At 43.7% G+C, this 27313-nt stretch overlaps 1 protein-coding gene across 1 annotated transcript in view; it reads left to right on the plus strand.

Moving 5' to 3' along the window:
• Nucleotides 1–3444: 3444 nt before the first annotated feature.
• LOC146197261 (monocarboxylate transporter 3-like) overlaps nt 3445–27313 on the plus strand; it is a 31021-nt gene continuing 7152 nt past the window's right edge. The window contains exons 1-6 of the mRNA XM_084597155.1: nt 3445–3689; nt 4908–5028; nt 13566–13623; nt 19957–20195; nt 21071–21214; nt 24945–25244. Of these exons, the coding sequence (XP_084453281.1) occupies nt 19973–20195; nt 21071–21214; nt 24945–25244 (667 nt within the window). The 5' untranslated portion in view covers nt 3445–3689; nt 4908–5028; nt 13566–13623; nt 19957–19972. The remainder of the gene's footprint in view (nt 3690–4907; nt 5029–13565; nt 13624–19956; nt 20196–21070; nt 21215–24944; nt 25245–27313) is intronic.

Genomic DNA, 27313 nt, shown 5'->3' on the forward strand with positions numbered 1-27313 from the left:
GGGCATTATACTACGTGCGGAAATCGGAGGCGAAGTCTCGTTTGACTTCCACTCGATAGCGGGCTGTGTGTCGTGCGAAGTGGAGGTCCACAAAAGGTTTTCATGCAACTAGGCTGAAACGCGTGAATACACGAAACTGAAACAAGGTTATAGACAGAGTAATCAACCTCTCTGAAGCTTTACCAATCCTTCCCATAGGCGCCCCGCCGGGGTGGTGCAGTGGTAGGGCGCTCGACTACTTTTCCTAAGTATGCGGGCGAAAAGCTTGGCGCCCGTGTGCTGTGCGATGTCAGTGCACGTTGAAGAACCCCAGGTGGTCAGAAATTACGAAGCCCTCCACTGCGGTCTCTCTCATAGCATTAGTCGCTTTGGGACATTAAACTCCCCAAACCAATACCAAACCAATCCTTCCGATATGCGTTTTGTGCCGACACTTCAGTCAGTGCGGATACACATAAATGTGGGTCCGCGCAAATTTTTCATTTCTACGCTGCGTTGAAATGATCAGTCATGCTCATGACTCTTCGAAAAGAACCCACGATCTGCAAAGTCCCTCATCTGTCGCCCGGCCGGACACGAGCTGCGGCGTCGCGCTTGGTAGAGGTTTTGGTGCTATATATATATATATATATATATATATATATATATATATATATATATATATATATATATCGGATGCCTTGACATTAACTTATGTGCCTGCAACCATCAAGCCAGCACTGTTATCTGTTGGCGCAGTGGACTTTGCGTATTTAAAACGCACTGACAGCTCAAGAACAAGGTGTATGTCATGGTCGAAACCCTTGTCAAATGCTTAATAATTATATAAATGCTCCAAATGCTGCCTATTGCGGTTGCCTCTTGAAAGCGAATTGCCGCTTTCAATTATCGAAATAGCGAATGTTAAGTGAACTCTAGTTTGCTGCCCTCACTTATAGGCGCTTGACGCGCAGTTTTTACATGCGTAGCTATTGAAAACGGTAGCACATAACTGAAATGTTCTCTCGCGATCACGCATAAACACGGACACACAGCTCGCCACATATTTCAACTTTGAGTTGGCGGAATAGCCAGCACAGCACAAACGGTGCTTCTCTCGGACCAGGGCACACGATTACTCGTACCAATAACACCCTAGCCCCTTTACATACAAGTATGAAATACAGCGGCTAACTCGAACACTGTAATTATTTTCTTGTTCGTGTCACTCCATCAGGGATGGTGACGATATTTCGAGTCGAAAGGGTACACGTCAAGATTGGTGTCGCACTCTTTGAACATTTCACCAGAATTGAGGCACGCGTCCTGTTTCGTTTTTTTTTTTTTTTTTTTTTTTTTAACGTTATGCTACTGCCGGCTCACAACAATATCCGTGAGACACCACGAGTCTTTCCACGCTCACGAAGGGGAAGAAAAAAGCGCGAGTCAACGCAGAAAGCCTGCAACAAACGTGTTGCGGCATAGGCAGAGCCGCCGTTGTACTACCCAGTCAGATTTCTTTTGGCCCACAGGAGGCGTCGCCAGCTTATTCAAAACTCCAGCGCAGGGCTTCTATAGGCGAAACGATGCGAATATGTCCGTTGTTTCAGCTAGCAGATTAGTGTCCGAAATTGCGTCGCTCTTTTGTTAAATACAGCTGCACGTGAGGTACCGAGGTGTCGCCATGTAAGCCCCACCAACTGGCAGCCACCAATTGTATCGGTATCAAGCGGGCCAATTACAAGCTGAAAACAACATGGAGTTGATACAAAGCTAATAGCGAGCATGTGGGCTTGCGGCTACGGCACATAGAGGCAAAATGTTGAGGTGCATCTTCCCTGTAGCCCGTTCAAGCAACTGACATTCTGTAGCCATGCTGGGTATTACTGCGTGACATTCGGCAGGCCAGTCCTCAGTTAGCATAATGCTAATTACCTTCATAACTCTGAGCATATATGCTTTTTTTTGCTTGACAAAGGACAGAGAGAAGAGGCGGGAAACGGGTTTAATAAAGGATAAGCCCCACTCGTCCAAAATAAAACAAGAAAGTAAAACGTTCTTGATGCACAACTGCTTGCAGTGGTTGCCGAATCGGACCCGGACTTTTAGCTAGTAATGCACAACGCAGAGAACAACTATACTTTACGGAGACTATATTATCTGCCAAGATCTATAAAACTCTATGAAACGTAGAAACTACCGTGGAGGAGGTGACCCTAAATAAACTGTTTAAATGTTATATCCCGAGGACGACGAAGGCCACGCAGATAGCAATCCAAGCAAGTTCCGGTCTCACTCGCCGAGGTTAAAACAATCTCCCGTCTTCCTAGAGGCACGACCGCTCCACTCAGCTCAGTAGAGACCTTGTCTGGCTGGGTGCCACGTGCGGCCGTCTCCTCTACGCAGCCCTGCGGAATTTAGCGAATGAGTTACGACAGTCTGGCGTCCCTCCTGCTGTGATTCTCGATGCCCGAATCATAGCAGCCTCGCTTCTCAATTCCATTCTCATTGACACGCCTTCGTGAGGCAACACTGCCGTATGCCGCACCCTCGACCCAAAGAGTGATTCCAGAAGCATGGGAAGTGGGGGAGGGGGGGCAGATACTGATACCGACCATGAAACCCACTTCAAGCTGTGCTTAAGGCGTTTCTTCTGTTTCCATTGCGGTCTGTCCTATGATCTCTTCGGTGCCGTTTCCTCGTTAATGACTGAGGCGTGTGGACTTGGCGCACTTAGCATACTTGCTAGCTGAAAAGTATTCCTCTTATAGCTTAATTAACATAATGGGTGCTAATGACAACTTTTGGCGAGCTATTTTTACTTCGTCGTTTAGTCGCAAGCTCGTCACCCTGTGCAAGCACTGCGCTTCATGTTGGCTATGCAGCGTACGGTCGGCCGTGCCCCTGAGGGCGACATCCTTGCCGCAGTGTATCGACTACGTGGTGGCAAGGAGTCCTCGTCTTTTTCTTGCTTTGCCTTCCACGTCTTGATAACCCTCACAGCCATCTTTACCTCTTTCGGCCAGTAACCCCTCTCCATAGCGTTCTTGTCTTATTTAGTTTCTCCTCGATGCGCATAGAGTTACCATCGGCCACCCACGACGCCACCTGCAGCCTGGTCAGATCCTCTTGCGCGCCACTGGCGTTTGCCCTGCCTCCTTGCATCTCGCCTCGCCACTCCATGCATCCGCGTCGACGCTGCGGCTGTGGGATAGATCAGGTGCATGGCTTATTTGCTCTTTGGAAGCTGTGTACTGACTTCATTTCCGGCCACCTCTCTCCTCTCCCAACTTCAACCAACACACAGCAGCCCTCTCCAGCAGTGCTGCTTGACACGTTCCTTACTTTTCCGAATGCGCCCCCTCTCTCCTTTTGGCGGTCGCAACAGCGATGGCCTTGGCCGACGGTAGCTCCTTCGCTGCTGGCCGCTGAGCTGCCGCGCCGCGCGACCGCGTATCAATAAGCTCGTTGTGCCGAGAGGCGCCGAAGGCGACGCAAAGCGGTTGGAGGAAGGGCGCGCCTGTGACTGTCCCGCTCTCGCGTTTGGTCGCCGCCACGGATTCCTCCTGCCGGGGCTCCCACCAGCGTGAGAATACGCACTCGTCTCCACGGGCGGACTTGCGCATAGTACGCCGTTGAGGACGGACAGGCTGCTGTGCGAAATGAGTCGGCTACTTTCCCATCAGCTTTAGACGGCATGGCACACACCGGTAAGTGGAAATGATCGATCACGCGATTCTAGCCTAAACGAGCATAAGCGTCTTTAGTATAGTAAATAACTAGCAGTTTCACTGCCTTAACGTACCCTTACTTCGCATACACATAGACTCTTCGAAATGCCTGATTTGTGAAAAATCTTCACGCCGTCGGCAAGCGTAGCCAACCGCCAAAGGGCGGTGTGCGGTTTGCTCATAGCGGGATGTATTTTGTAACGTGTTATTTCGTTTCCCTTCATTTTGCCCCTCTGTCATTGGTCGCTGCAGCCGATGACGTAATTCTTTGGCTGACGCACAACAGGCGGCACAGCGCCATAAAGAAAACTAGAAACCAAAGTTAAAAATACTGCCGCTGTGTCCTCTTAGTAATTTGTCTTTTGTCAGCCGCGTGAAGCATGCCTCACAGCTGTAATCATGTAATTTGCTGGAACCGCGTAATTCATGCTGCTTCTGCCAGGTTCACTGCCACTAGTCCTGTCCATTCTGTTATTTCTTTGTTCTTCACTTTCACTTGTCTTAAGCGCAACTTAAGTTTTGCTTCGTCCACTTATCGTTTATTTTGTTCTACGCAGGAATTCCGTTTATCGTCAATGTTGCACTTCACGAGACTTTAAGTTTACTCCCATCACCCTCTTGATGCACTTTCTAACTTTTATCAGCGAAACTCGAATCATTTCTAATAATGGGACCTTACAGACCTGCCATGTTATGACGTTTTTGTATTGCCGGCCAACAGAATGCTGTGGAAGTAGTACTTTAATCTTGCGTTATTATGGGCAGTAAGTACCATACGTTCATTTTCTCTTTTCATTGTATTATCTTTTTTCAACATATCAACCGTGCTTTTTGACATGTTGGTAACGTACTGTAAGTTTTATTATTATTATTATTATTATTACTAGTGTTATTATTATTATTATTATTATTATTATTATTATTATTATTATTATTATTATTATTATTATTATTATTATTATTATTATTATTATTATTATTATTATTATTATTATTATTATTATTATTATTATTATTATTATGTCCTACCTCTCAAACAACCGCCATACTTCCTGAGGGTGAGGTAATTTGTTTATAACAAGCTTTCAAACCGTTGAACGCTTTAGAAACTATTAACGTAGTTTTGTTACCTCTGCCCCTAATTAACTTCGCCAGCCACCTCGACGGTTTAAAGACGTTTGTATTTCACGCTTGCAGACTGCGGCCTCGAACCTCCTGTCACTGGCTTCAAACAATCCGGCGTCATCTTTTCGTGTTATTGGCCTGCGTCTCCTTGGCGGGGCTCCGCGGGCTGAGTCGTCCTGCTGCACTCTGCCAGGTTAGTTACGAACGCCTGTCGGGCTTTGTTTCTTCCTTTGCTCTCGTGCGCTTGTGAACAGTTCTTTTAACCTCCAAAACTAAATACTTGCGCAATTTCTTCCCTGATCACCTTGCGTAGACCTTCAAAAAATGCGCCGTGCGTGAGTATGCGTACGTTTTATACACATTCACTCTTGATTATCAGGGACTGACGAAAGCAACTGCGAAGCATGTGACAAGCATATAATGCTGTTATATCGATATGCAAGCCTTTGCATATCACTCTGGTTTCATGCCCTAGCTATAGAACCCGGCAATAGTGTTTATAGGTGGTTATTCATTCAGTTATTTAGAGTTTACATTTGGCAAAGGACTCACCAAAAGGAATTCAAAAACACTTAACACAAGCCTTACACCCAGTACTTTACCACATTTGTAATCAGTACTTGATATGTTTAACAACAACGGCAACACAAATAGTTTACACAATTAAGACACTGAGAGCGAAGCAAATACTATTCCACATTACCTCTCAGTGTGGGCTTTATATATCTAGTGTCGAGTTAAGCTCCCATCAAGTTCAGATTTGTTTACAGCATACCAACCGCCCAGTGTCGTTCAGTGTTCAGTTTATTTACGATCACTAAGGTAACTAAAGTCCACTGTGATGTTGACAGAAAATTCGTTTCATTCCTTTCATGACATCAAGGAGAGATGTGCCGAAGCAAAGCTTATGCATTGTGTAATGAGTCTCATGGCCTTCCAGCACAGATACTGTATGCCCCTCGCATACTGTGGCAAACTCCGTTGCACAGTGCAGTTGAAAGAATCGCGACATATTGACCAAGCGCCCCTTCTTAAATGAAGTGCCCGTCGATTCCTGGACGATTCTGAGCAGTCATAGCATTTTTAAGTTTTCGAAACAATGACGTGACTCAGCAAGTCCCTACATCCACCAAGTCAATAACAACTCCTATGGTCTCAGACAGGTACCCTAACATGAATGGTGTCGTAAGAGCCGGTGCATTCCTCCCGATCCTCAATTCATGCCAACGGGTTCCCACCTGTTTTCTTATATCGGTGGAAACCCTTTCCGTGCCGGCTAGCTGAAATTGTTGGGAAAATGAACCTCTAGTTTCATTTCATTTTCTTTTAGTTCAGCCCCATTTTGAGGAGACCATAACATGTTAGTCATGGTATTCGCAGTCAAGTTAACGCTGCAGTATTAAAGGAAATCATCATCGTAATCGTCACCAATCTATAGGTGTAGATCTTACTATGAGAGTCGCGTGAGGAAGAGACAGGGCAGTTTTATTCGCGGAGAAGGCCAGAAAACGTCCGCCTAAAGGAAATGTACGTGCTACCTGAAACCTGCTACTTTCTACTTGTCGAAAGAACTGCTGCAAAAAATGACGAGAGTGAAGGTTCTATGTGAATATACAAAAAGCTGCGCGCGCGGCATCTAAGGCAACAATCATTGCCTCTTGGCCACAGAAGCAGGCAACAGTTCGGCGAGCTTTTCCTTGCTCCGAAACGACCTTGACGCCGGGCTGCAGTACGGCCTCAACCTCGGCCTGGCGATCGTTCATTCTACGCTGATTACAGGAGGTCAGTTTATTAATGAGGTTGCACTGTTCCCGGCTGTGAAGTGCACATGCATTTTTTTTTTAGTCGTGATCCTGAAGTGAAACGCAACACTGTGCAATCAGAAAATGACAGACGCAGAATATATCATCATGTAACTTCAAAGTCATTTTCATTTTATTACCTGAAAAGTCCAAATATGAATTACAAAAAGAGGGGGGGGGGGGGTATCATCAAAACATCGTAAAAATGATTACATATATCGTCACCACAAGTTAAAATTAGCACATAACACGGGGTACAGAATTAGCGCAGACAGTGGTATTCATGCAGATAAATGGCTACAATGGGCAAATAGAGCGCAAGCCAGAAAAGGAAAGGAGAAAAGTAATCCGGCGGAAACACGAGAAAGAGACGCAGATTTAATTTCGGTCTGTAAATTTCGGGTTAAGTATTCTGTAGCGTGGCCAAAGCTTCTTCAGTTCTTTCATGGTTCTTGAGGCTAACAATATTTCTATTGAAATCATTACATTCACTAATTGCCAGATAGATAAATGAAAACTGTAAGAAGTTTCTTCATGCAAAAGCAGGTTCAATGTATTGATCATGGTTGCGGCGAGGAAAGGGGTTGCAGGTTTGCAGGTTTGCAGGCTTTATTTTCTCTACCCTGCAGTCTGAAGGATTATATTAAGCTTGAGGAAAAAAAAAAGCACCCCATTATGCATTTTCCGCTTGGTTTCTGAAAGCTCGGGATGAAATTCGCACTCAATCAAAGAACTGCTGGAATATGAGGAATATAGTTGTATGCAGTAAAGCGCACACCTTTGTTTTGCAGAAATTCTAGTTTGCATATCAGGTATGATTGATGAGAATTCCTGATAATCAAGGCATATTCAAAAATCAGGCGTGTAATGGCGTTATAAACAAGGAGTTTAGTATCTTTGCTACCTTGACGCAATGATGTTGCATAAAGCACAGATATTTATAAGTATTGGCTAATATGTAGTTAATATGTACGCTTCAAGACAGGTTGTCTGTGATGTATAATCTTTAGATACTTGTGACTGCTCTCGTTAGCTACGTTATCAGTCGTATATGTGTCACACTTCACAACATATGTTTTAAAACGAACAAGTTTAGTTGTCTTTTTCTTTCATATGAATAGCCATATGCCAGTCAGAACATCATTTGTTTAGGCTTTGTAAGTCATTTTCAAGTTGCGAGCAATCACTGAAGTTACCAGAGAGCGGAAATCAATGCAGTATTCAAGAAACGATGAGTTGAACGAATAAGTAATAATTAGGGAAGCGCCATTATTGCGAATAAATAATGTAGGCTCCAAAAATTATTATTGGGCTACTCCGAATTTTGTGGCCTGAAATGAAGATTTCAGATTATTTATTTCAACGCTCTATCGCCTATTGCTTAACTATTCCTCAACCCAATTAACTACTGTGCTATCAATGTTGTTCTGTCTCATTTTAAGTATTAATCATTTGTGCACTACACAGTTGTTTCTAAATTGTGTACACTGCAGTGAATGTCTGCAGTTAATTCAAAGAGGTGTATTTCACTTGACCCCCGATGAAAACCGTACTGGTCACCGAAGACTATATCTCGCTAATGGGAGAGTTCACGACTTAAGATAGGGTATATGATCAAGTAATTCACTCTCAATATATTTTGCATGTAATCCTTTTGAACTGCCTTATAAGTAGGAACCACGTAGGGAAAATTTTCAGTCATATGGAACATTTGCTTCATCAAGAGATGGTTGGAAAATGCAAACAAGTATTTCTGCTGAAATATGTTTTGTAATTTTTAGCAGCTCGTTATTGATATATATATATATATATATATATATATATATATATATATATATATATATATATATATATATATATATATATATATATATATATATATATATATATATATATATGAAGTCTAGGGCTGCAGGATGATGAAAACCGTTCAATCGCTCAGCGAACACCTTCAGTCTTTAACACTATAGGCATTGCGGCCGTGGTACAGGGTGTTAAACGAAGTGAGGAGCTGTTTGTATTTTTCGCCGCCCGGATACACGCTACAAAAATTATAGTTGAATTATCATGCACCTTCCGCGGGGTCTGAGGAATTACCGGGGTCATGCATGAAATTCGCGAGATCCTTCAAAGGCGCAGGGGGAGTACCGCTCCTAAATGTTTTTGGGCTGTTACGTAAAACGTTTAGCATGTCAACGTTATAAAAATTATATATGATCTTTTGAATTTCTTTTGACATACCTTTGCTAAATGCGAACATTCGGACCAATCAGCGTTATTCTGACTACGTGAGGCTTTGCCTTTCAGCCGTTTTTTATTTAGGCAACGTTATATGTGTCTTGAGAATCATGACTGCCCATTCGTAATGCGAATGCACCTGTTCTGTATATACCTTGATCGTATCCTCTTGAGTTCATCTCGATATGTAATCCAGTGTTTGGAGACTGCGCAACCTTTATAATTTTGCAAAAAACGAAATAACACTTCGAACTCACCTGCTAAACTATCACCAAATGATTACATATATGGTCATGACAAGTTAGAATTAATGTCAAACGCGGGGTACAGAATTAACGCAGACAGTGGTATTCATGCAGGTAAATGGCAACAATGGGCAGCTAGAGCACAAGCCAGAAAAGAAAAGGAGAAAAGTAAGCATAAAAAATAACATATAAAAATAACAATACAACATTACAACATAAAAAAGTAAAATATAATTCAATATATAATATAAATAACTAAATAAATAAATATATATATATATATATATATATATATATATATATATATATATATATATATATATATATATATATATATATATATATATATATAATAGTCTTATGTATAGATGTTTTATGTGCCAAACACCTGAACGAACAGTGAACTCCAGGCTGGTCGCTACTGCACAATATCAATTCCCCACTAGTACACTCAAGGTCGTCGTAAGTGCGGAATCTAAAATAGCATTTGCGCGTATCGGAGCCAGGACAGCCTGTGTCAGTTGAAACAGTGGTAACAAATTAAGAAAATATTTACATTCATTCATAAGGCTTGCGTCCACCAATGTAGTATAGCACGTTTAGAAAGTGGAAGTCATCCGCTACTAAAAGGAATCCTTTTGCTTGGTGGTATTGCACATGTGATAATACGTCACACATTTCGTCCACGAAGTTCGTAGAATAAGCAGGAGGTCTGGTAAAAACCACGAGCGCAGTGGACCGCGGGTAACAGGCAAAAAATGTTTGTCGTACGCTATTAATTTGAATAACTGTTGCGCTGATGTGTTCTTGCACGCCGATGAGGACCCAACCTCCTCTTTTGAGCTGGCGGTCTTTCCGATAGAGAAAACATTATTCTGAGCGCAAGATTCCTGTGCTTTCTATATTTGTGATAAGCTACGTGTCAGTGCCCACCGCAGTATCGGCCGTGCAAGCGTGCCTGATGGTTACTGAATCGTCCTGTTTATTCAAACTTTTTCCGAAAGTTCGCACACAATAATGAAAATGTATCTTGGGCGTTGCGATATTGCCATCATGGCTGCTCAACATGCGCTAACACTTTGTGAGCGCAGTCATTATGAAGGTCATAGTGGTTATTTTTCCTACCCATAATTTGTAAATTACGTCATTTAGCTTAGAAGCATTAGACAAAGTTTTACTTTTAGTTTTAAAATACAATCAATCAAAATACCTTACAATCTGTGGCCTGGGATCTTCTTTTTTTTTCTGGCTGTGAGTTCGATTGGCGCGCTCTGGCGCGCTCGAGATCAGATATCGACACGTGTCTATAATTAGCTTGACAAAACTCGTCGACTTGTCTCTATAATGTTTCGTTACTTACTCTGTATTTCACGTAGTCTATAGAAAGTAACACTTTTGCGACGAGACTGATTGCTCATGTCGTTCAGCAAGTCGGCCAAGACATCGTGGGCACTTTGCTGGCGCGTGCATTTCATTTCAAGGTCGTCTTTAGAGCATTGAACTTCAGCTGCTTCATGCATTTTTGAAGGTTATCCTAGGCGGATTCCACCTTCAAAAACGCATCTTGATGTCAGTGATATTTGAGAAAATATCTTTCTTTTTGAGTCTGAAGAACCATTCCAAATTTTTCTCATGAGGCAGTGACTTCTTTCCGTGCTTCACAAATGTGGCCGCAGATTTGGGGTCCAGATTGATCTCCACATCGCCACACACTGTAGTAGTTTAGGAAGACAAAAAAAAAAGGGGGGGACAACAACAGCTACTCTGCTTCGAGGAAACCAGCCACAAGAAGAACAGCATTTCCCCATATGCTATTAATGAATAATTTAGCATTATTTTTATTAGCTCTTAGCATTTCGGTTAATGTAGGTAACCGCTGCCTACTGCGCCAGTAGTTTCTAACGCATCAATTCGTGTAGGTTCTTATTACATTTCAAAGAACCGAATAACCTGTTAACGCCAAAAAAAAATGTATCGTCGAGCATAAAACTGATATTTTGAAAGTTACTAACTTTCTAACTCGTGTTTAGAAAAGCAAATTTTGCTAGGTGTTCTTCCTGAACTATACAGAGGGATTGAGTTGCAAGCTCACACAGTTTAAATAAATGTCCTGAAAAAACTTATATTGACGCGTGTTTCTCAAACTGGTAAACGCCCTTGCACAAAGGCACGCACGTATACGAGGAAAGTTGAGCAATCTCCGAGCCTACACGTGCAATGCAGCGAGGGGCTGTATTGCAATGTTGCTTCCATATTGCACCATGCTTCCTGGTAGTGGTTACGAACCGCGCGTCTTTCCTCCTCCTTTTAATCTCGCATTGCGGTGCGTTGAAGGTCACTCTGAGGCAGTGGCTAGAGCGAAAGACAGCAATACGGCGTTGGAGAATTTTCGTCTTAAAAAGAGAAGCACTCCGCTAAATATTAATGAGCGCGTGGAGAATGTGTGCAGAGACGACGTTTGACATAGTCGACTGTCATAGGGTACAGACAGTGTTATTTAGGAATGGTAGCCGGTGTCTGAAAGAAGGCGCTAGAACCAGTTCGCATCTGCAGGTCCTGCAGTAGGGAAGACATGAACAACCGGAATATGAGCTTAACAGTTCACCACCACGTGGCTATGGCAGTTTGCTTTACTGCTTGGCTCGAAAAATAGCATTGAGCATCAGCAATTCATGTTCACGCCAGGCGCCGGAAGCATTGCGGTTTTGATAAAAGAAAAAAAAAAGCTTGGATCAAATATTATGAAATATTAGGTATGGTGAGCTAATGAAAGCTGCAATATGAGTGGTTAGAGGTAAGGCCTCGGATCTACCATGGGGACTCATGGTCAGTATGTCGAATTCAGTGTGGCAGCGGCGGGACAAATCGCAACGGCAATTGTGGAAGTTTTTAACAATCACTAATATTTCACTACGCCACTATTAGCCACATGCAGCCACAATTAGTGAACATATTATTGCTTCATTACGAAAGTACCACGGGCGACAGTTCACGAGTTGCACAATACACCTTACAGAATCGAACCTTTAAAGTCGCCGGGCTGTTCTTATTTTGTCCCTAATTATTTACTCATTCTGTTTCGAGATTTGAAGCAGTTCATGCGTAGGTAATTGCTGCTCGTTATTGATGATCTCAAATAGGCTTTTCATTGTCAATATGCAACAGAGGTTATTCCTGGAGAGTGTGGGCTCCGATGGGTGAAGTGCGTTGACGTTAGAGAGAGAGAGAGGAGGGGTGTATCAGCATGAAAAAGAAAATTAGCTCTAGAATATGTCGAGAACCTCTATGTCGAGACCCTACCGAGCGCCGTTCGCAATATTCATATATGAGTTGAAAATTATCATCTACCTAAGTTTATTCGACTTCAGAAGTAAGAAATCGCTCCTATTTTCTGGTTGCTTGTGCGCTGTAAATGAAATCAACCACAGTATCTTACCTGCCCAAGCGATCACTATGGTCTGTTTCACGTCCTCTTGCTAGCGTAATAGGCCCGATAGGTTTCCCGGAAAAAGGAGAATTCCTTCATCTCCAAGGCATTTACAAGAAGCTACATGTAACAGCAACAGGCTGCAAGAATAAAAACAAGCAAGGAAGTAGGCCTGTTAGCGGGTGTGAAATGAGCTACTCTTACTGCCGCGTGCAGATGGGAGAGCATGAGGACGAAGAAAATGAATAAGGAAGTCGTGGTTAGTGCTCCCTGTGGCAAGTGGCAGAGCGAGCGGTAACCCAGTCGGTCTAAATATATTCTAAAATGCATCAAGAATAGGAAATTATGCTGTTATGTGTCAATATTTTAAAAGTCCAATGACAATGCATTTTCTGGTGGAGAAGTTTCGCTTACTGCAGTCACGTACAATATCTTGGCCCAAAGAATACATTTGCCAACAATGCCGTATTATACGTACGTACCTTCTACATCGAGAATTTGATGCACGTCCTTCCATATTAAACCAAGCCCCAAAACGTCATTATTCTTTCTTCACAAAAGTATCTGTCGAATCCTTAGTGGCATTTCTCTGTAGATATTCTCGTGATGGGGTAGTCAGCACCGTGGCTCTTGACGTCACAAATGGTAGAAAAAGGGTCAAGCGCGGACCCCGAGAAAGGAGATATCACCCCATTGTCCATTTTTACTTCTTACTCTTATCACAAGTGCCAAGTGCAACCAACCCTTCGTCGGTATTGCAGTGGACGCAGTTCATCGAGATGAGGTCAATAGAATTCTTCGGAAATCGGAAAAGAGTTCCTTGCTCAGCCGTTATCCGCTGGATAATGTATCGTTGTCTCCACTACAGTTGTGCGTTGCCTTCAATCCGATTTTTGTAGCGTTGAGGGGATATTCGAAACGTGCGGGATTGGAAGCATGCGCAAGTTTTCCGAAGCACTGAGGTCATAAGGAGGCATCATGACATTGACAGCTTCCCGTTCGTTTCTTTGCTTCGTAGATAACTGGCGGTAGCGGACGCAAGACGACTGGCGACATCTATCCTACCGAGTCGAAATGTAAGTATCCTCAAATACACACTTCTAAAATGTAGCGCTATAGCTTTGTGTTTTGCTATTGCTTGATCATCACCAACCTGAATACAGATACGGCAGGGCAAAGGCCTCTCCCATATACTCCCATTTCACTCACTCCTGTGCCAGCTGCATCGACATACTACCCTCAAACTTCATAATCTCATCCACCCAACTAATTTTCGGCCATCCCCTGCTGCGCTTGCCTTAATTCAGAATCCAGTCCGTCACCCTTAGCGACCACTGGTTATCTTGCCTTCACATTACATATCCTGCCCACTGCTTCTTTATAGAACGTCGTTAGCTCGACTTTGATCCCAGACTCGCACTGCACGCTTCTTGTCTCTTAATGTTACACGTATACCATTATCTGTCGCATAGATCTCCACGCTACCCTTAGTTTAATGGCTTTAAGCATTGTCCTCAATTTTAGTTCGACCTTTTTCGTTAGCCGCCACATTTCTGCCCCATAGATGAGTACCGCTAAGATATGCTTACTAATACGTTCCTCTTGAGAGATACTGGTTAGCTGCCATTTATGATCTTGGGTCACTTGAAGAAACACGCTCTATCCCAATTTCATTCTTGTAGTAATTTTCGTTGGATCTGCACTCAACATGTGCCATAAGTAGACGTATTGGTTTACTACTTCCAGAACCTCGCTATAGCTATCGCAAAATTTTCCTTTTTAAGTTACTCTGTGGGAGTATGAAATATTACAGCCACAACTGCAGCAGTTAAGTACAGCCTATGCGTCATCAGATCGTTAGGTTAGCTTAGCTTACATTAAGCCAGGTTGGTTGTCTCAGTGGGTATGAAAACCTTTTCTGTCACGTACACGCGTCGCTTTCAATGTATTCTATGAGTTTCAAATGCTTTATGAACTGGTTGTCTAAAGCACGACCATGCAACACCAAATTTAGCTTAAGCCTACCGGTTAAATAGGGTCATATTGATAATGCGCCTATATGAAACTTCATTACGATTTCTTGTACTAAGCGATAACTGAAAGAACGATTACGCTGCCGTCTCGATGACAATCAGTACACCAAAATTTGTCGGCGACATGGATTAGGGAGTGGAAGGGAAAGCACCAAAAAAAAAGAAGCAACAGCAGCAGGCGGATGTCCGAGTGACTATAGGTTCATAATTATTTATATTCTGAATGCATAGAGCAAAAAAGAAGAAGCTAGATAAAAAAAAAATTGAGGGTGTGACGGCACCATATCATTTAGCTACGCCATGTGCACTTTTTCAAACACGCTTCAGCGTAATTGCACTGCGCAGTTTTGTTCTCATAGTGATTACCCCCTGTGAACTTTCTGCTGGGTGATGTTAATTTACGGTGCTCTTTTTCCAGCGTGCTGTTTTGACGCGTGGTGTTCATTACTTGTCGTCATGCTGCTTTCCTCCATGCTGTTTTGTCGCTGTTCTGTTGTGTGAGTGCTCATTTGACACACGTTGTTTTGTTGTGTGCTACTCTTTGATGGCGCTATCACATAAATGTACCACGTGCACCGGAAGTCGTAATGTTTATTCGATTATTTCTTTGGTTTACAGGTAAAACAAAAACAACATAATCGGTTGCTATTCAAAATAAATACTTTTGCAGTTTATTTCTATATTATAGGTCCGGATATAAGAAAGCGCGGCAGGCCTTTCCTCAATAAACCATTTGTTCTTTTTTTTGTGTAACAAATTCTTCCTGTGGAAACAGCCATGAGCAGTAGCGCCCAACCCTTACTTTCGCATATTCAAGTGGTTGCGACGACCAAGCTGCTAGTTAGCAGGACTGGGATTCACGGGTAGCCTTCTCTGTAGGTCATAGAGTTTCTTACTCTTACCTAGAGGGAAAGCTGTGCTGCCGTCTATGGGAGTTTACATGGAGTTTTCAGACGGCCAGTTCAGCCACCATGGGCGCTCAAAGCATCATGGGCCGGAGAGCTACCGAGTGCAGAACTACTACTTTTGGCCAAAAACTAATGCAAAGATAAACGTTGTTCTACCGTAAATAATGTCCTAACATTGAATATTGTGGCTATAAATTACAAAAAGAGAGAGAAACAGCATGTCAGTGTGAGATTTATCCAATATAAGCGATGGCTCTTTCTCCTATTGGCTGAGTTTTGAGCAGCACAAATACCAATATTTCGTACTTAATAGGCAAATTTTGAAATAAAAAAAATGTTATGAAAATATTTATCGTTGTGCAATCACTTAAGGAAGTTTTTAGTGGCATTTCGGGAAACAGAAACCATTTATTGGCGACGTCTGCTTTTGCGCCTTCGCTACTATGGCTTTCGCGGTCTATGTATGCACCTTCAGATGATGATGATGACAAAAAAGAAACATCGCAGTAACGCCACTCCACGTACCCGAGAAAAACCGACTGTCCCGCAACAAGTAGCACACCGGCCCATGATTCTTAGCGCGCCCATGGTGGCTGAAGTGCAGCGCCTTCAGCTTTCCCTCTAGGTAGTGTAAGGAACTCTATGCTGTAGGTCAAAGTAGGAGAATGATGCTGGTTCTCCTATTTGGACCTAGAAAGCAGGCTACACGTGAATCTGAATACGGCCATCTAGCAGTCCAGGCGCCACAAACGGCAGCTGTCAGCAATAAAAGGGTGAAAGACTTGAATGCTTGAAAGGACAGGATTGGGCCGGGCGCCACTTGTCATCGCGTTTTATTCCATGGGAACCATTTGTTTCACAAAAAGGAGGCAAGATTAGACGGGAAGTAGACGACTTGATGCAAGTATTTACATGCGCATACTCAGAAAATGGGGCAAAGAGGTTGAAGACTAGAAAGACAAAGTGGCCCCTTTACGGGGTGTCTTTTGAACGCTCTCCCTTCAAACAGAGCGCCGATATCCGAAAGGCGGCGTGCTCCTGGCCACCGGCTCCGCCCACGCACTCACTCGTGACCATCCCGCAGCATGCACCATATTTCGAGCCGCAGCTAGAGGTCGGCAAAGCCGCAAGTTCTGGGAATGTTCGCAATACGCCCGCATGAATCGACTGCAGGAGCGTTATTAGAGCAGCACACTCCGTCGCGCTGACCCAGGTCGCCTTTTCTCTCTTAATCGCAGACCAAAGGGGAAGGGGGAGAGCTACGAAGCAACGACACAAGCCTCTCCAAGGCCACGTTTTCCAACACCGTCAAATTTATCATGACAGTTGGTCCGCCATGCGGTTCGCTCAGAAGGTCGGAAGGGGCGGCTCGCCGTCACAGCGTTGCCGTTGAAGGGAAAAGAGGAGGAGAGCATCATTACTCTCCATAAATGGCATCGTCACATAGTATTGCAGAAGCCTGCAGTACTATGCCCGACAGGAAGTGAAAAACAAAAAAACCATGCAATGCCGTTCAGTGCAGCTTGTGCAGATGGCTTAAAAGGCAGGCTGGCGAAGGAATAAACAAGGCAAAAGGGAGCGTAATGACATAACGCCTCATGAGCGGTAAATATGAAATATCGCATTGTCGTTGGCGGGGGGCACTATTTACACTTTCCTTTTGCGCCTGTGACGGAAATCGGAAAGGCTTATGTACACTTTTCTCTTATACGCTCCCCTGGCATTTCTTTCATGGTTTGGTGGCATACGAAAAATTCATGGGACAATTTAGCCTTTACTGCACTGCAGTAAACCCGTCTCGCATTTCCCGCTTAGGCCCCACCAGAGCCCTGTGAACATTGCAAAGTACTCACTTGCGAAATATTACAGTAGAGTGAAGAATCTGAAACTAGTAATTTAACAGATACTTTAGCATTGTAAATATAGTTTGAAATAGAGTTTGTCTCTATGCATACAGTGAGGAATTGCGTAACTTCTACAGCCCCTGTATGATGCGACGTGTCGTTCAATTTGTATGCTTTATAGGAAATAGCAGTATTCATGTCGCATGAACGGGCACTTATCTGTCCAAGCTTGCTGCGACATTATCACGCGTTCAACGAGCGCGCCGACGCGGAACACGTTTTCGTCTGCAACCAAGAGGTATTCAGGCACACCTTGTAAACGGAAGGGGAAGAAATTCAGTCATTATATATGGCGAACTAGAAAACCTGAAGAGTGCAAGCATATATAACCTCCAATGACAACTTTCCTGACTCAATCAAAAACGAATGCCATGCTCTTGAAGTATGGGCTTCAAACAAAACGAACGGGACATGTGTGTCTTTATTATTTGATGCGCTCAAGACTGATGAATGGCGGTATCTTGACGAAGTCAAGCTTTATAAACCATCTGTCACAAGTCTATGTTCTTCCATGTCATGTTTGACCCGAACGACGCCAAAATCTAAAGCAGCCCGTTGATAAACTAGGCATTAGACATGGAAAACAAAGGCTGCGCTGTCGCAAGAAAATGGTATGTGCGTGTCGTTCGCATGCACACACCGCCTAATATATACCTAGATTGTCTAGCTATGACACCCACAGGGGGACCTGTTATATATAGAACACTAAACGGACGTTGTAGTAATTACGGGAAGATGACTCCGACCCCACCGATCGAAAAATATCAGGAAGTGTTACGATACATGCCTGCGGAAGCCCAACACTGTGTACTATCGGACGAACGCCGCGTGGCCTTCCTATGCGACCGTGCACTTCAGCAATTTTTTTTATATCTTCCAGCTTCAGAAGGATGGCGCTACAGGGACATATGTTCCGTAGAAATATTTTGTGCTCCCTACTAAAAAAAAAAAAATGAAGAGATGAAAAGGAATATAGTAGCCTGCTTCCAAAGATTCCCTGCTCGGGTCAGAAAATTCCTCCTCTTTGAAAACGATTACTTTTAGCTGTGAACCTCGTCTTATTACTGAGGACAGAATACCAACTTTGTTCATTAGGGCCTGATACGCAGTGAGTACACAGTTTAATACGTCAATTAGATCTCAACGGCATGCTAACTGTATTGATGTGGTGCGCCACCAATTGTAATTAGTGTCGGTGTCCGCAGGTTTCGTTTCGAAAACTTGAGGGAACACGATTAAACCTACGCACTCTATAAACGAAAATATATTTGTACCGAGGCTGTGCAGTTGGACAACAAAAGGAGTCGCAAGGCAGGAAGTGGGTTGCTGAACCAATGGGTCTCCTGCCAGCAGTCGATTTCCAAGTGACTCGCGGGCTTCTCGACATTGCATGACTGTTTCATTGCATGATCAGGTTTTTCCAGCAGAGGCATCACTATTTTTACTACGATACTTGTCATTATCACTAAAATCAGCGTCATTATTATCACTACTGTCATCATTATCTTTACCTATATCGTCATTCTCATCGCTACACGAGGAACGTTATGATCGCTTTAATAGTGTGCGTTGTTGGGCGAGTCGGTCAGACATATCTTCAAGGTATATACTGCACACACAAAAATAAGGACGAGAAAGGTACACAACAAGCTCAGACTCACGACTGCGCTTGTTGTGTACGTGTACCTTTCTCGTCCTTGTTTTTGTGTGTGCAGTATATACCTTGAAGATATGATCGCTTTCTCGCGAAACTTTGTAATCATTATTGTAAACGGGAAATGAAAAGCGAAAAACCCGGCGCGCAGAGCAATGGTTACAGCGCTCGGCTGGGAATTGGAAGGATAGTGATTCGATTCCCACTTGAGACAGCATTTCTTTCTTTAAATTTCGTGCGGTGAGCACATCCGGAAGACGCATCCAGTGGAAGGACACGAACGTAATCATGAGCCTGAAGTGGCCCTCGTCTTAAAATATATTGCCGTTGTTTCTAACTGCGTTATCGTGCTTTGCATTTTACACTAACAAAGTATTATAAGGAAAGCAGAAATTCATGTTTGTTAAAATAAATCTGTTCGTGTTACAGAGGCAGGCAACGCGGCAGGAATGATAGGGATTGTTAGCGAATGCCATTTCAGCCGGCAATGGCTACTAAATATCTATTCCTTGTGCAAGCTCCTATTAATATCTTTGCTTTAAAAAAAATCCTCTACCGCGTGCCTCATCTGGTCGAAAAGAATGCGAAAAGAGGATAAGGTGATGAATGGAAAAATAGCGCACAGCACACCCGAACGGACAGCTGAAAGAGAAGCAAGCTTTCTGGGTTTTTTGGTTTTGCGTGCAGAAGCTGTTGCGAAATATGGAGGTCTGAAATTATCACACCAATGTGCAGTAACTGGAAATCTTGTATGCTGGGTGCGCGTTCGTGTTTTTTTTTATTTATTTAACTACTTTCGGCAATAACCAGCTTTTAGAAAGCTGGAATAATTCTCTTCTCGCTGTGTTGGTGAGGTAGTTAAAACCAGCAGCAACTACCGCAAGCTCAGTTGCATATCCTCTTCTTATAGCAGAGAACGACCGAGGATGGTGCGAAGCGTGGCGTCCCTGAAGCGGGACCCTTGGTTCGGCCTGGACTCACGCTGGAGCTGGATCACGGCGGGCTTCTTGAGCTGGGTGCTGTTTGTCGGCACATCTAGCGTGAGAGTAGCTGGTGTGCTCTTTTACGGCATCGTAGAAACATTCGGAGTGACCCGTGAAGAGGCCTCCTGGCCCGTAACTCTCAACGGATGCCTGCTCAACCTTGGAGGTAGGCGGATTATGTGTGCCAACGGGAGAAACAGGTGTGCTACTAGCCGCTGGTCGACAAGACAGAGCTGTGAGCCATGTATACGGTGTTGCATGAGACAGACCTCCAGCCTCTGTTACTGTACAGTCATGCAATAAGCGGTCCAATGGCAAGGGCAGTGGGAATTTTATGGCAAGGTGCAGTATGAGAGCAATGTTCAGGGGTGCCGTATTGTGTGGTTCACTTACCGCGACAGAGTCATGGCTATGTGACATTAGGAAACTCTGCAACTCAAAATTTTGTCCATGTCGAAGTAAGTTACTGAAAATAGTAAAACGTTCTACTAACGCGGGTAATAAATTTCCGTAAGCACAAAATGTTTGGCATGCTTGGAGCGCGCATTTGAACCAGTCGGCACTCTGAGCTAACGCCTAAGCGCTTCAGAAAAGTCAGCCCTGCTCTGACACTCGGATATAACACAGGCTCAAAATTGAAGTACTGAAAAACACTGTTCAGTAAAATACAATCAGAATAAATATAATGTAATAAAAAATGCAAAAATTGCCATGCAGTGTCAAGCTCGTAAATTTAAACATATAACAACATGCAGAATTAAACAGGTCGACATGGGTGGAAAGAAGTAAACAAGCAAAAAAAAAAAACCCTGAAGACGTTAGCATGATACTCTGTTAATTTAAAACCTGGTATCGCATATTTGACAAGGCGGTTGACTGATTGTAAGGAAAAAGTAGTGGCCAGAGTTTATAGTTAATCAACGCTGTAGGAACTGTAGGATTTTAATCAATTCTACATCTTAATTTTAATATGGGCTGTTATAATAATTGAAGTGCGTTTTAGCTGGTTGACAGGAAGTGCTGCTGCTGCCATCTTCGCAGGACCTTTGATGGGAATGCTCTGTCGACGGTTCTCGTGCCGAGTGGTGATCCTCACCTGCTCTTTCATGACGGGCATCGCAGTCTGCCTGTGCTACTTTGCACAAGGCGTTCTCTTCCTCAACATCTTCTTCGGCATAATACACGGTGAGTCGTGAAAGTATGTCGCCATGTTAATATGTACTAGAAGAGGGCAGTGGACTCATTGGCGCCCGCTCCCTGACGCCGTTCATGTCAAGTACGAGAGGTGTGCCACAAGTGACTTCCCCGTAAGTTCTTGCTGGTCCAGCTTACTGCGCTGCGCGGCGGCGTGAAGTTACGTACGTGTTTCTTTAACTCTTATGCCTACTGTGACGGGGGTAACGGCTGACGGACCGTTCGTACATGATCTGCACTGGCATGTTTTATTTAGCGCTACTTAATGCCTTAGGCAGGGCGAGATGTAGAGCGACACGCAATCCGCGATACGTAATGGTTCGATGAAGGCAGCTGGTATCAAAATAAATGTTAGCTTTTCTAAATTTTTGCGTCGATTTTTGTGCGCTGCTGAAGTTCGTGATTATGAATGTGGCGACACCCATCATGCGATTAGCCTGAGCTTATCCAGCCTTTTATTTTTAACTTACTTGTCAGCTCCAAATACAACTCGCAACAGTTATGGTACTTTGAACCATTTACGAAATGTTTATTACAGATTGTAGCTCTAACTGGATGACAAAATTTTTCTAGTCCTTGCCGTCAACGGAATTTTTGAGCACACGCAGCATTCCTTCAAATTTCTATTGGATAATAAAATATTAAATGCACGTCGACCGATGCAGTGTGCAGTGAGACCTGAATGTGCATGCTTCTCTATTGCCTTGTTTTACGTCCTCCTAGCCTTCTTTTTGGGTGATTAATATATGCACTGTGAACAAAATGGGCCTGGCAAAAGTAAACATTGTCAGGCCCCGAAAAACGTTATTTGGCACTTATTTCAACTATGCACTTACAAGCACTTATACATTCACATCATGGGCAATGGGTCAGCTTACAATGCTGCTTTTTCTCCTTTCGTCATATTCTTGGAGTTTATCCCTTTCACGTAAAGGTGCAGCCGAGTGAATACATTAAAGCTGGTAGTCCTGGCAGAAAGAATGGGTACACGCGCGAGTGAGCTGAGGAGCCAATTCTCGCCCAAATCTTGCTTTCACAGCTGCCAGCACGTACTAGATGTTGGCAGTCAGCAGCTGATAGCAACTAAATCATGTAATGAACAGGTTTTCAAGCTTGCTGTCAAAGCTGAAGAACAGACTCAACGGATGCGTCATTCCACTCCTCGCCACTCTGAAGAAAATGTGTTAACCAAGCGAGTTGGAAATCATCACCTGGAGATGGTATTGTGAGGAGAAGTATGCAATATTTACTTCCTATTTTCATCACACATCGACGTCCAGCGCACCCTGTAATATTAAATATTAACCGATAATTTCTGCTAATGACATGCTACGGTCAGACACAAATGCTTGCGCTGGCAAAAATATCTTTCCTGCCTAGCTGGTTGCATGAAAGCTGAGAGGGTCAGCGTAACGTCAGCTTGCATGTGATCACATGAGCTGATTTCGAGCAATGAGACCAACGGTGATGATTTTTCTCCCATTCATTTCGCAACTCTCCATTCCTCGACACTGCAAATAATATCTTTGGGGCGCCCTTGCCGCGAACGCAACCCGTCCTACACCCTGTTGCGTAGGAATTGTTCTGTGGACAGTGGGACATTGTGCTATACAATTTACGCCAAGGTTTGCTCACATTCGCTGCACACACTTTTTCTTTATGTATACTGAAAAACAAAGCTTCATAGGCAAAACGCGAGCAGCATGACTTTTAAGAAAAGGCGGTAACAGCACGCGCGCAGAGGTTTCAACACGGTCGGCATGGCCAAGGAGGAGGAGGAAGCTGAGGAGGGAAGGCGGGGAGGTTAACCCGTAACAGCAACCGGTTTTACTACCCTACACTGGGGGAAAGGGGTGAGTGGATATAAAAGTTGTGAGAGAGGGATGGTTGAAGTTAGTACAGGCACATCACAGACATGTCACATCACATCACGTCACAGTCATATCACTTAATATCACAGCAAACTCATAGTCTTTCGATTAGGCCTGGGCTTTTCATAAAGCGGAGCAGTGCCTGGGAGGCCTTCACCGCAGACGATCGCCGTGACCAGGGACCTAAAATCTTAATTTCAGTCACTGGGCGTTCATCTAGATGCTCCAGCGTACGGCACGGCATGGCCAAGCGCTACAGGGAACTATTTGGCGCCACTGCACTCTTCTAGTACACTTTAGCCATGTTGTACGCACGTGACACACGCGAAAGACTGATACGCCCCTTGCAAGTGCATCTTGACGCGCGCTCTGCGCGCTCAATGCAGAGGCGGTTATTGCTTGGCAAATGAATCACTGTGGACCCAAGGCACACAGGAGCGATGACCACGCCAGTAGGCAAAAGAAAAGAACTGACTTATGTTTGCGCTATATTGATTAATGTGCCAAATTCGCCGAAAGCTCAACCAGTAACTTAACTTACGAGGTAGTAAGGAGTTAGTGTAGAGAGGTGGTTTTGGTAGATTCCTGGTATTGAACGCACAAGCTTATGGAGATGAGCCCTGCTACAATAAACGCTGCTCCAACAAAATATTCCAAATTCTCGGTCAAATCGATATAGAAAGTAAGGAAACAAATTTCTCGCCCCAACTATCCATTTTTTTTATTTCGCCTTAGCGCTTCAGTTAAGTTTTTGCCAAGTGGAGCTGAGCTTAGAAATGTATTTCACAATAAAATAAAGATATCGCCACCCATGTGCGCACTTCCATTGGTTCACGCTGCTTTGTTTCCTAAAACATCCGCTAGAGCTGACATGTGATTCTGCAACCCCCACAAGTTGAGCGCCCTAACCACTCGAAATCCTGAAAGCTTCAGTTATCTGAAGGCCCAAAGTTGGCTCCTATAACAGAAGATGGCGTAAAAAAAAAATGAGAAACACGTTTTCTGAGATGGCCTGCATGCATTGTCCAGCTCGGAAACTATGGCCTTCAGTGGTAGAAGTTTTCATGTTATGCAGCATATCTCATTTCTCCTTTCGGAATGTGAAACATTTTTTAGGATCTTACATTTTTTTTGTTCAACATCAATACCACTTGAGTACAAGCAGATGCAGCTAGGACTATACGGGACCTTCATTTAGAACGCACAGCTCACAATTGTATATCTAAACGCTTGATAGACGCAGGGTTGTCTATCAAGTTCGTAACGCCAGACCACACATTTTCCTAAGGATAATAATGAAACTGGTACAGAAACGGTGCAACAAAGATGCATTTATCGTAACGCATAGCAAGCGCAATTACGTTTTCTGCCGACAGTTTTGTGTACAGTGGGATGTTGCCTTAGTAGCCTAATCATTTAGATAAATTTTAGCACTCTTCTTCGCATTGTTAACTACAGCCAGCCTATAGGTAACTGAAACAGAAAACACGGGAAAATGGCATGAAATTGCTAAATTAAACAAGATTCCGTTCTGGCTCAATGTGAAAATAATATTGATGTCATATATTCCATGACTATGTGTTCACAACTATCTGAAACGCACCAAGACGAGTGCCGAAAGATTGACACATATGCGGACCGCATAAATTCTTTCAACTAAACAACAATCCATACACACAAGCACTGCGAGTCATTATGAAAGTATACACATACTTGCAGCAACGGCAGCATCTGTGTACATCGCTGGGCTAATTATCCTTGTGGTATTCAAGTGGTTATGCATCTGTCTCATGTCGCCATCTACCACCGCTTGGCACTAATTTTTCCTCCATTTCTCGGCCCACGTGCAGGGCTCATGCTATCCGGAATATTTGTCACCGCTAATGTGCTGGTGTCGCAGCATTTTGAGAGGCGCCGGATAACCGCCTGCAGCATGATATTCACCTTCTGCGGCCTGAACACGTTCTTCGTGCCACCACTGGTCGAGTGGTTTCGCACGGCGTTCGGGATACGCGGCGCCTTCCTCCTGCTGGGTGCTATCATGATCAACACTTTCCCTGGCGCCATCGTGCTGCGCAGCCCATCCTGGGTCACAGCAGCGCCGACGCAGTCGCTTCCGCACAAGGCCCAGCCTTCAAAGCGCGGCCCAGGTACTGCACGTATCATTAAGGAACCTTTTGTCGTTGTTGCTGTGGATGAAGGAAGAGTGGACGGAAGTTGCAGGGGTGCGTAAACTGGCTCCGGGTGAGCTACCACCATTGACTTGTGCGAACAGAGGAGATTGAAAGTGATGCGGGGAGAATTATTAGAGACATTTAGCTTGTCAGAGGCGTGCTAACGTAGATGAATATCGGTTTGCCTGACCCTTCTTGCAGACGCGCACTGACTAGGGAGGGGGCAATCGCGGCCGCTGCGCCTGTAGGAGAGGTCCGGTAAACCAGTATACGACTGTGTTAATACGTTTCCGACAAGCTAGAAGCTAAAAGTTAAAAGAGAAGACGCGCTCTGACACAGTGTCACGGTGCAGCTAGTATTATCGTATGAGTTCCGAGAAACTTATGGCTTCGTTCGGAACGTATATGGCACGTCGGGTATGCCGTTGCCGATTAATTGCCATAACCTGTAGACGTTATCTTAGTCATGGTTTTGGAAATTGTTATCGCTGGATTCAAGGGGGAAAACGTAAGGTGCTTCCTCTAAGTGTTCCACTGCTATCTCCTCGCGGGTGAAAACCTCTTGGTCGTGGACGCCGCCGCCACGAATAAATTGAGAAGCGGAACATGGGAGGATCCGAGCTCATTCATGAAAAAAAAAATGGAAAAGCAGTTTTCTTTTTTTGCTTTACGCAGAGACAGCACCCTTTCATCCGACCACTAGCAGAGAAGCTTTCAACCGACTAGAATGCTTTCTCGTAATGAGAAATCTCTCCCTCCCTTATCACTGGCTTTGAATATGCACCAGCAAATAAAGACAAATAAATTCGTGCTTACTTTTTAAAACCTCTCACTGTGAAACCATATTACTGACTGGCACACCGGAGTTTCTGGAGGTAGTTCGTTGTAGTATCAATGCAGTTGGTGATAGAGGCTGTGTGTAGGGGCCAAGTTAAAAAAGACAAAGGATAACTTCGTATTTATATGTAACTTTTAAGAACTTAAGAGATTCTTGGACTTAATACCGCTCGTTTTAATATGAGGCTTGAATTCAAATTTACGAAGCAATTAGGGAAGTTATTATATCGTCGACCGCGGCAGTTTTTCACAATAGTGAATTTTGTCTAATAAAGCAGTAGCTAGTCACTGCACGCCCTTGTCGTCTTGTTTTAGTTCCCTGTACCAACTTTGATCTCTTGTTCACTCATTTACGAGGCTGCACACTTTTGTTCTCAGCCATGGCTATCGATTCTTGTAGCTAAGCGTATCTTCAAAATCAGGTATGCTTGTCAAAAGGCATTGCTGATACAAATCGTACATGTGGTGAAAGCATTTATGAACGGCCTATGAACAGTCGTAAGCAAATTTGGTATATAACACTCAGTCAGTGACAGAGCTCGAGAAAATTTCATCGAAATGCCATCTAGTGACAGCGTAAGGGACAGCAGCAGTGATACATGCATGTGGATAAAGTGGGGCACTGCCACTATTATCTAGATTTTAGATAGCTTTTTTTAGATGAAGTTGACATGCAATTTTCTCGCTCTTCGCCACCGGCTGTGGGTTGTACACTACTTTTGCTCACGACTGTATAATCTAAACACGGTAACCATTGGGTACCCTTTGTAAAGATTCACATTTTCACATTCATGTGCATCTAAATTTAAGAGTTAAGAATGTAACCTTTGCTCTGTTAACCTTTGTAAAAGTTACAAATCCTAAAGGTTACTTCTATTTTATACATAGGTTACATGTATATGAAGTGTAACCTTTGCAAAGGTATACAGCATTCAAAATGGCATAGGTTACTTGCTGACACGTGCATCATTTGTACGCTGTAATGGTTGGCATATAAAGTTCATTTATCAAAAATGTTCTTTGAGCGTGCTAAAAGTTATGAAATTCAAAACTGCTGGGTATCAATTTCAGAGGTACGAAAATTGATTAACCAGCTTTACAAACGAGAAGAATCAGTGTGAAGGACAAAACATTCATTGACTCAAGAGTGTGGCTAGATCAAATAAAATTTAAGTGATTATTCTAGTGTAATGCATGTTTCCGAACAG

The sequence above is a fragment of the Amblyomma maculatum genome, chromosome 3 (assembly GCF_055883805.1).
Source record: "Amblyomma maculatum isolate TAMU_Amacu chromosome 3, ASM5588380v1, whole genome shotgun sequence".
In the NCBI taxonomy this organism is placed as follows: Eukaryota; Metazoa; Arthropoda; class Arachnida; order Ixodida; family Ixodidae; genus Amblyomma; species Amblyomma maculatum.